Source organism: Achroia grisella, unplaced genomic scaffold (assembly GCF_030625045.1).
Source record: "Achroia grisella isolate CSIRO2021 unplaced genomic scaffold, CSIRO_AGI_Agris_v1 utg874, whole genome shotgun sequence".
Lineage (NCBI taxonomy): Eukaryota > Metazoa > Arthropoda > Insecta > Lepidoptera > Pyralidae > Achroia > Achroia grisella.
In genome coordinates, this window is record NW_026713051.1 from 3,556,882 (window position 1) to 3,568,059 (window position 11,178).

At 30.0% G+C, this 11,178-nt stretch overlaps 1 protein-coding gene across 1 annotated transcript; it reads left to right on the top strand.

Annotated features, from left to right (window-relative positions):
• The first annotated feature begins 725 nt into the window (after nucleotides 1–725).
• On the top strand, nucleotides 726–10,130 carry LOC131853013 (uncharacterized). The gene is made up of 4 exons (XM_059203805.1): nucleotides 726–833; nucleotides 4,642–4,776; nucleotides 6,804–6,929; nucleotides 9,098–10,130. Exons 1-4 carry the CDS (start codon nucleotides 791–793, stop codon nucleotides 9,157–9,159), a joined length of 366 nt encoding a protein of 121 aa, XP_059059788.1. The 5' UTR covers nucleotides 726–790; the 3' UTR covers nucleotides 9,160–10,130.
• Nucleotides 10,131–11,178: the final 1,048 nt, after the last annotated feature.

Genomic DNA, 11,178 nt, shown 5'->3' on the forward strand with positions numbered 1-11,178 from the left:
TAACTAGACCCACCTTCATTATTCCAGTTACTCCCATCCTACGAGAGGGTTATCATTCACACAGGGGTTATCCGGTTTGCTAGTATTTCTAGTATCTTTAAATAGTAGAAATAAAATCGTGGTTTACAAAAGGTTGTTGTTTTCTTTAATCATTATAGACAGTAACAAATTTCCAAAGGTCCAAAACGTCGTTTTCTTATTTTGAGCAATACTTGTAAGCGACAACATTTGATAAATTATCAAACTCTTATTTATTTTTATATTAACCTGATATGTACCTATCAATATGTAAGAAAACACCATGAAGTTTTCTAATATTGCTTGAGAAGTTTATTTTATTGCTTTCTCTCTCTTATTACAATCCTCAAAAGCTTATGGCTTCTCAGAATATTGTTCAGTGTTATTTAAATGTAATACGGGAAATCTAAATTGTATTGTAAATATGTTAGCGGTAATCAGATCAAGTATATTTTGAATGAAGAAACAAAGAAATTGCATTCCCTCCGACATTTCTCCTTGGAATTTAATTTCTTGAAGAATTAAATTCCAAGAATCAACGGGGAACAGGAGTAATAAAATAAGATTTTTCACAAGTCAAAGGCATGCAGTACAATTAATAAAACACTTGTATTCTCTGAACAAAAAGTTATTAGGGCCTCATAAACTACGCACACAGAACTCGGGACCATAGTATACTCGTGGCCTGAGATAGATAGTCTGATATGACGGCCGTTCACACCCGATCCAGAGGAAATGTTGTATCAGTTGCGCTTTGTATACAACCACGAACATGCGTGCTTTACTCATACTCGCCGTACTGGTCTGCCTACATTGTAAGTATACTTCATTAGCAGTCACATTTTGATTAATGTTATACAATTAATCTAAAGTCGCTAAATTTGTGAGCTTAAGAAAATTATTGAAATTTTTAATCCCTTTTTAAAAAACCTTTATTATCATTTTTCATATCCACTTTAAATTTAATATTAATAACAATACCATACATGCATACATTCACTATTTATTTTTTGTGCGAATTTCTGCCATTATTTAAAATTTAATTCTAATTTATATATTAGATTAGAATCGGAGCTCACACTATTATAGCTGCGCAGTGGCATTGTCGAGCTATTCAAGCGAATCAATTAGTTGCTTTTAATAACATGACAATTTAAAACCAGTCATATGCTTACCAATATTAGGAAAACAAAAAAATGCACTTAATAATATTAATTATTTTAACACTATATATCTATGTATATTATTTACATATGTATATATATATATTCCCAAAAAAATAATTATTCTGCACTTTCGTTGTGATTTTTTGCGAAGTAAAATAATTGGCAATGAATGATATGATAACATTTATCATAACAACCGCATAATAGGAAATAGTTTAAAATTAGATAGAAAAAACCATTACGTAGTCATAAATTATATCCAACGCTAGAATTCTTCTCGCATTTCAAATGCTCGTAGACGACGTTCTAGAAGCAAGCAAGTTTAAATAAAAATACTTGACCTGAATGGTCTTTAGTAGGTTTGAAAATACTGTCGTCATAAAAATGAGAAAAGCGCTGGCTTTAATGAAATTCACATTTACTGGTACATACGTGATATTACGATACCTATTACATAGTTTAAAGTAATGAAATAAAAATAACGTTGATGAATATTGCGAGGATGCGAAATAATAATAAAGCAGTCGTTGGTATACAATTTTTCTGAAGGATACAGTATTCAAAATAGAGAAAAGGATGAGGATACAGGGTTATAGGGTTAGAGGAAATACACAATTACCATACATTGTATGTATGCATTGCATCTAAATCTAACTCTATACTATATTTATAGTATGCAGCATTTACAGATGCAGTCGCCTCTGACTTATTAAATAATATGCCTCAATAAATCATTTATGTACATAGTTGGATATTAAAAACACTTTAATACCTGTAGATTTCATAACTATTCATTTATACTTTTATTTATTTATTTACACACGAATTTATAGAAATACAAAATATAATCATGAAGCCGCAAAACTGCTCAGCAGTTTGCCTGCAGCATAAGCGCTTGCCACTTATTTAAACTGTACATACACATACTTATATATTTACATATACTATTACTGTAAAAGCAGGTATCTTATGCCATACAATATGCCGTAATATTTATTTACAAAAAAAGCTTAATAAGTTATTTTTAAATGAATTAGCTAGCTACCAATCACAGCTTCGCACGAGTGTACATATATTATACATATATGTAAACCTTCCTTTTGAATCTCACTATTTACTGCTAAAAACTGCACTAAAATCCGTTGCATAATTTAAAAGATTTAAGTGACATTTAACAGACTTTTATCAGACGTAGGAAGCGACTTCGTTTTATACTATGTAAAGATTGCAATCCCACTTAAACTATCAAAACTTATCTAAAAATAGGAGTAACTTATTCTACTGCAACTATTGAACTATGTTATAAATAGAACGAGTTTTATACTTTAGTTCAAATGGACCCTTATAATGATTTCAAAATATATTTAGAATGTGTTGATAACATTAATTTAACAATTTTCAAAGTACCAAAAGACCTCCGAAACCTAAATAAGTATTAAATTGTATCCCCAGTAACTGATGTGGTGACCACTAAGGTTGTGTACAATTACTACGTAAGCTTATGGATATTGCTTGTTAATAGTTAATAGTATAATTGTTTCTACGTGCACAGTAATCCTTAGTTAGTATCTTTGCATTATTGAATACATATAATTGAAGCAGCAGCGCATTATATATGTATATATCATATCAAAGTAAATCAGATAATATCAGCTTTGCATGAAAACTCCATGTTCGGTGAAAGATAAAAAAGAAGTAATTACGGGCGAGGAGTTATTTAGGCATTTATGGCAATATTGTATTTAATCATAGCATGAATATCATCATATACATAAATATGTAACATTTAATACTTTATCCTATTAAATATTACATATCTATGCTAAAACAATGATAGGCTTCTAAATATATCTAAATAAATCAACGAGTGAATTAAGTTTACAAATAACGCAATGCAATGCAATTCTGTTTTTAGTTTACTTTTTTATATTATTTCATATTGGTAGATAGAATATAAAATTTATTTGCATGCAGAACTCGCTTTTCCAATGTCAACATTACAATTAATCGTGATATTGGTATTATACGAATATTTAAATCTATGCTTTATTTATATGTCGTAAAAATAATAATAAAAATTAATAATATGTAAACTAACGATTCATGCAGACACATAAGTAGATAGGTAATTTAATATTTTAAATGTGTTTCTCGTGGTTTCTTTGTAACTGTAATTTAAAACAATAAAAATGTTAGATAAAAGACTTAAAACCTTTTTTAAGCCTTAACAAAATCTGTAGGTTGTACCAAAAATAAATGTTGAGATTGTTCTCTGCCTACATGTACGTATTTTTAAATCCAATTTTGATCGATCTACACCAAAATGTAACGTTAAAAATATAACTAAAAAAATTATAACGTTAAATAAACAACATTATGATCGATTTTCCTGTACTATTGTTTGTATTTTAGAAAATGCATAACTGCAAATATCAATTAGACTGCTGCTTCCGACTATGTTAACGATAATGGCGGAATTAAATATGTAAATTTATGGCGAAGCCAGTAGTCCTGCCAGGGCATCATACCAAGGTATTAGGATGCAATAGATAGATCGCAACTTTTTGCCGAAAATAGAATTATTTGTAATTGTCAGTTAAGACTAATTCTAAAACAAAATCTGACTTGTGTGAAATGTTGATAGTCTTATCCTATTTACAAATATTTAATTGAATTTAAATAGTTATTATAGAAAATTTGTATACTAGCACGTTTTGTATAGAGAGGGGTGAGGGACAAGCAGTCTCAAGCTTTTGCAGCTACTATTCCCTGTTACCCTGTTAATAGGCCCTTGCCTCTGCGCCCTCAAATATACTATTAGCTATAGAAATGTAAATCTTGATAGGATTTCTTTCATTGACTGCAGGAGTACATATTTGTATATTCATGTCAGGCCAATGCGTTAAGTACGTAAAAGTAGGCACACGCCATACGCGATCGCTCGAAGCGGAAACGTGCTGAGATAAAAACATCCCAAAGCGAGCATTGTTGTAATTTACAGTACAATAAATGTTCTATCTGTGATATGGAACAATTACAGTAGATAACTAGCTTCGAAGAACTTCATTAATTAAACCTACTAATTAAAACTTTAAACGAAACTCGTTACACCATACTATGAATACAAAACATGTTACAAATTAATAAAATAGCATATTTCTGGTATCTCTTGCGTTTAGCGAAATTATTTGTTAATTCTAAACAATATTCTAAGACAACATACTAGAAATAACTTAACATAAAACATATAAAAGTATGTTCCTGTGTATACTTGAATAATCTACAGATATTAAACTTAGTATGTATGTTTTAGAATGTCTAATGAAGTTCCCAGTTACCGTCTAAGCAAATTAGCGAAGCGAAACATTTTAACATTTTCGTAACACATATAATGTTACCTTAGTGTTCCTTTAAGCATAAACTTCGTTGAGTATACTTTATAGTTTGTTCTTTACAGGGAATGCAAAAGCATGTGATCCTGATCAAACTCATTATGGCTGCAAATTTTATGGATCGTCGTGCTACTGCAGTTATGGGTGCAAAAACGAGTACATTTACATAACAAGAAAGGATTGCCTTAGCGCTTTAAGAGGTAGTTTAGATTCTTTCTGCTAATAAATATGTAGTTAACTAATAAAGTTAGTTACAGAAGGGGCATTCTCTTACAAATACATAGATTACGTTGTTCCACGATTAGGTACCTACTCGTATATCTATATTGTACGTAATTAATAATAAAATATTTTATACTTTTGTATCAGACAAAAGTATAAAATATTTTCAAAGGCATCGACACCCCAATAAAGACATAGAATTGAAATAAAACACACTATATACATTTCTTTATTTTCGTATTTAATTGAAGTAATTAATGGTTTTTAAAACGTGGCATTAAAAAAATATATCTATTACTACTTCATTTTTTTTTAAATTATAATTCTACAATTCTAAATCTTTAAACAATATCGTCAGAGTTGTAAGTTTGACGCTTGAATTTTTTCTAATATATTTCTGACACCTACTTACATTTAATTACAAAAATAACAATCATTGTACATCACGCCAGTGTAGCCAAACAAGTGTGCTTTAACTTTAACTTTACTATCCCACGTCACAGTTAAAGCATTCAATATTAAAAAGTATTAAATATATCTGAGTTCAGTAGTATTTAATATAATTTATTTTCGCTCTCCAAATTGTGCCGCCCTAGATTCGCTGTAAACTAATTCCGCCCTTGCCGCCTGTCCACGAATGCACCGCAGCGGTAGTAAGAACATGAAGTTTTTCTAGTTTATTTTAAATATCTAATGCTGAATAATATCTGAATAAAATGAACGTACAAACGACCTGGTGCCTGCTTAAAGTTAAATATAAATACGACGTGGAACAAGTTACAAATTTACATAATACCCTCTCATTTCTCATTCTTCGCTTCCTTAAGGCTACCCGTTTACGTTCATATTAACGCGTGAAGGCGGGAATGTTCATTAGAGGCATTATTTTCTTTTTAAAAATAGCTCACTATAAAGATGCAGCTATTGGTCAAGATATATTACCGTCTAACATACTTTGATAACAACTGCAATTCTCGCACGATCTATACATTTGAATTTGATCTGGGTGTTTTCTATGTATAGATATTATAAATATATATTATTTACAAAATAAAAACTATTTTAGTATTACTAGTTTTAGTATTAACTAAATACTAAAATAGTTTTTCTTTTGTAAACATAATATAGATTCAAAAATTATATAATATATATTAATATGTTTAAATATTAAAGTATACTAGTTAAGTACACTATATGTGTCAATGGAATATCAATCTCATGAGATTTTACAACGGTCTACGAATCAGTTTATAGTCTAGAAGACTGATAGGGTTAAACTTACCAAAAATGCAATCGAACACTACAACTCAGTCTATTTTTCAAAATATATTTCTGAAAAACCTAAGTAATTGCCCTAGTTTTGTAACATATTCCATGTCCCTAGATTAATTTACAACTTTTCAAATAGACTCATTCTAGAATTCCGTAGTCAGTAACATAAACCTTCATAATTTTAATATCTAGACGAAATTACGAAGCATTTAAATCAGAAACGCTTAATATGATATGAATGCATCAAATCAATTAATCATCAACTAAATAAGATCTAAGCGCAATCAATGTATAAATTTATATAGCTAAGTATATATTACTTATATTTATATATATAGATCTCATATAGTTGATGATTAATTGATTTGATGCATTCATATCATATTAAGCGTTTCTGATTTAAATGCTTCGTAATTTCGTCTAGATATTAAAATTATAAAGGTTTAAGTTATTGACTACGACTATCTATGAAAACTTATTTACATGTTACACATTTTCACCACTTCTTTGAGTTTTAGATGATTAACTTCGTCATTATAATAATAGACACATATATTAAGTAATTAAATATTAATCAGGTTAATTAACGTTTAAGATATATATGTCTGAAAAAGCTTGGTATACTATTAAATATATATATACTATTACACATATACATATATATATACTGAACCCAATTGCGAATGGGACTTCTTAGTTTTTACCTTTGTTTTGCATTTTGATTGTGTTACAGAGCGCAATCCCAACATCTGTTTTCGAATGCCGTGTCTGCGAGGTATTTGCATACAAACTACCCAGGACCCTGGCTTCACATGCAAATGCGAGGGCACCGGCTTCTATGGGCAGCGTTGTGAAAAAGGTATTATGTTATGGTTACGCTGTAATCTACCATGGGAATAGCTCATGAATCCAATACAAATTCAGATTCGCCTGGAACAAACTTTGCAGTATATATTTTTTAGAATAGCAATACCGATTGCTGTACTGTCCCACGAGATTATCCGTTGCTTTATTATCTTCGGAAAATAATAGTTAATAGCTTTTTTATTTGAAAACCGAATGAAATAAACATACATTGAATCTTAAGCGAAACCTACAATATACAATAGAAGAATATACATTAATGAACACAAAACAAAAATTATATATTCTATATTTAAGTACTCTCTGAAATTAGCGACATGAACGCATAGATAAATAAAAAAGCAGACAAAATCAATATCCAAAATCATTGATTTAGATAATTTATTATGATTGAAAAATTCTCCTAATAATAATATTTTTTCTGTATCTTTTACTACAGACACCTCGCATAATTATTTTTATGTACCTATACCTAATGTAGTTTATTTTTTTTATTTTTCTTACGATATTTATTTTGTTTAAATATATTATAGATAGCATAATATACAACAGTCATATTTATTACCGATTTATGTTAGATACCTTTTAACAAATAAAATGTAAGCACATCTCAGATACACAGTACTATATTAATAAGTTAATTAACTACTTCACTTCAGTGAGCAAATTGCCTTTGCAGCACTATCTTAATGCTAGGCTAGAATACTTTGAATAACGCCTACATACAACCTGTTTATTTTATGATATAGCGGTATCCTGTGTCGCAGACTCTAGGTGTGACACGTGTAAGATATTAAAATAGATAAGTTTGCGGTTCGATATAAGAACAATCGAGACTTGCAATTAGAAGTTGTGCATTTCATAATTGCAACTGTAAATATTGAACCGTATAATTTGTAATAGCAAGTCAACTGGAAATAATTCACAGATAACAAAGATGCAATTTAATCTATTTCTAACGAGATTTATTAGCAAGTGATTCCCCTCTCATAGAGTAACTTTGTGATTTTGATCTGTCGTGATATGTTTTTCAGGAATGTATAAATAAATATATAACCCTGGACAATTAACACAGTGTCCCACAATAAGCAGAGCTTGTATTGTGGGTAAACAACTGATACAAGTAGATTTTTTTTGCAAATATATACATAATATAGGTACATAGAAAAAACTCAGACCAATACAAACAATCATACTCATTAATACAAATGTTTGTACCGTGTGAGGAATCGAACCCGCGACCATCGGAAGTAAAAGACGTGCCAAACTGATGGACCACCGAAGCCGTCAAATAGATATGGTTAATTAACATGCCTATTTATATTTACAGTATCTATGTAGATACACCTTCATATTAGTAAAATACTATAAACACTAAAGTTTGGGATATTTGTTACTCTTTCACGCAAAAACTGCTATACGGATTTTCATGAAACATACAATACAACTTTTCTTGAAATTACAGTAATATAGATATAACACATATGTTATAAGTTAAAAAGATATTATGTAAAATGGGCGAAATATGATGCAAACAAAGTTGTACGGATGGGCTAGTTAATTATAATTCTAAATTGGGGGTTCTTATACATAAATATTCACATTTTTATCATAATATAACTCAAACATTACGCTACTTAGAGAATGAAGTAGGTACTTAATTATTAGATACGTAATTATAAATTTTATTTCACAAGAAAATTCATATTAGTATCTTCTTGGTATAAATATTTTCATTAAAAGTATTTTATTTATGAATTATAGTACGTACCAAAATTGATTAATACAGAAGTAAACTCACTATCATTTGCTTCTTTATTATCGTGGTCAGCATGTTTTTGTCTTCTATTCATCCCTGTTCGCTGTTATCTCGATATGCACTCCCTTTCTTTCCATATGATGACATAGAAAGAAAGGGAGTGCATAACCGAAAAAGAGAAGGATGGTTGGTGCGAAAAATGTTTCACACCAACCATCTCTCTCGTTTTCGGTTATCCTCTACCCTTATGTCATTCATATATAGCACTCTTTAAAATATTCTCTTCACTTTTGATTCGAACACAAGTTAAATAATAATAATAAAAAAAGAAAATGAACGTTGTCTGTGTCTGCTTGACTATATTTCTATAATAATTTCTTCATGTGTTTATTTTTATCTTTCAGCATGTCCTTCCAGCGTCACCTTACATGGTCTGATCTTCCCCCACGAATGCATCGTTATCTGAGACGAAGAACTGAAATCATCATTTGAATATTATGTATTTACAGTATAATTCATACATAACGACTTCGCTTGTAACGGCTAACCGATTTTAGCGATGGTAATATTTAATAAAGTTTGGTTTCATAGTCAGGTACCACAGATCAGGTATCAAGAAAATATAACCATTTAGTGCGACTCCGGTTTAAATGAGCATTATTTATAATAATATGTCCGGTTACAACGACGCGCAAATCTTATAAAAAAAATTGGCGCCCATAAATCACAGTTAGTGATTGTCATCTCTTATGAAAAGTTCAACAAATATTGGTACTATAAGCGACCAGCAACAGTTGGTCACTTAAACCGGAGTCGAACTCAATGGTTATATAATCTGACTGTGAAACCAAACTCTATAAAACATTATCGTCGTTAAAATATATTAGTCGTTATAAGTCGTTATAGATGATTTCTACTATGTATTTCTAATGTATATACTTAAGAAATAATCCTGCTCATTAGTGCGTCATCCTGTTAGTAAGACATAGTATTCCCGGTCCCTTGAAGGTCGTCATATCCAGATTCTACTGTAATTAGTAACTAATAAAACTATAAATATAGTTATATTTACTCCTAAACTGTCACTGACGGCGCGGATATATATTAGAAAGTACCTACCTACAGCATTGTCTCAAAAGAGACAAGTGGTAAATTAACGTATCGTTAATGATTATACTGCTACCACACGCATAAGTAAGATAGAGATACTGCAGATAGGTCTCATTCTATTTTTTATTCTTTATCCTTACCTTTTGTCATAGCTACAGATAGTTTTATTCAAAAATGTTTTCAGTTCAAATTTTATTATAAGATGTAATATATAAGCACCGTTTATGACGACTCTCAAACTTTGCTGCAAAGAAAATTGTTTTGCTAATAAACTGAGTTAATTTTAATTACTTAATTACAATAAACAAATGAGATACAATTAAAGAACTATAGTTATTTTATTTTCATCATATTCTTCAATAATCCTGACTATGTACATTATTTATCAAGGACTTCACCAAAAGCAGACTATAAAAAGTTATCTGCAACGTCCGGTGAAGCTGTAAAGGCCAGCTACGGCCAACAGCATTAGAGTAGTCCGAAAAAAAAAAAAAAGTACCTCAGTCCTATTTCGGCCACCAGGCAACTTATTTTGTACGCTATGTCTCAGTTATAGGGTCACATTAGGAGGTGATGCGTTGCCGTTTCAGATTACTTAAATATCATACTTTTTGCCCTGTAGTCTGTGTCATACACAAGCTTCGATTACCGCCTATTATCATATATAGTCCTAATTTCCTATCAATTCGTTCTCCACGCAGTAGGTACTCCTTAAAAACCATCTGGATACGCTAAATATTCATCTTTCTATCATGCACTGGTGCTAGCTACAGTAGACCGTGTTTATATAGATCTACAATTATAATAGATATTATCAAAGTACGTACTTTCAGTTATAATAACTTTGCTAACCATATTACCACTACGTTTAGAATTTTAATTTATTGAACGATGTCTAGCATAATTTTAGTAATAAAATTAAGTGTATATAAAAGGAAAATGTATTATTTTAGAGTAAAGTTATTTTGGAAATTGCATTTCAATCACTACGACGACAATTTTTAACCAAACAACACGAATATTACTCATTGGCAACATTGCGGTCTGACATTAGCACAGAATACTTTTCGTCACTACATCATATACTTTATTGACAGTGACAGTACATGACAGCATAGATCAACACTCAAACGTGATGTTGCCTTAGACTATTAATACAATGTTTTCTCTGTCTACGATTGGCGCACTCTGAACAGAAAATGATTTGTATAAAACTGTGTAAACAACTTTTTTTTATTGATATATTTTCTATGTATCTATTTCAATCCATCAAATTTTGAACATTTTTCTCCATATTTGAAAACCTCTCACATAATAGAAAAATCCTTATTTGTACGAAAATAGGTTTATAAAAAACAGTTTTTTGAGAATAATG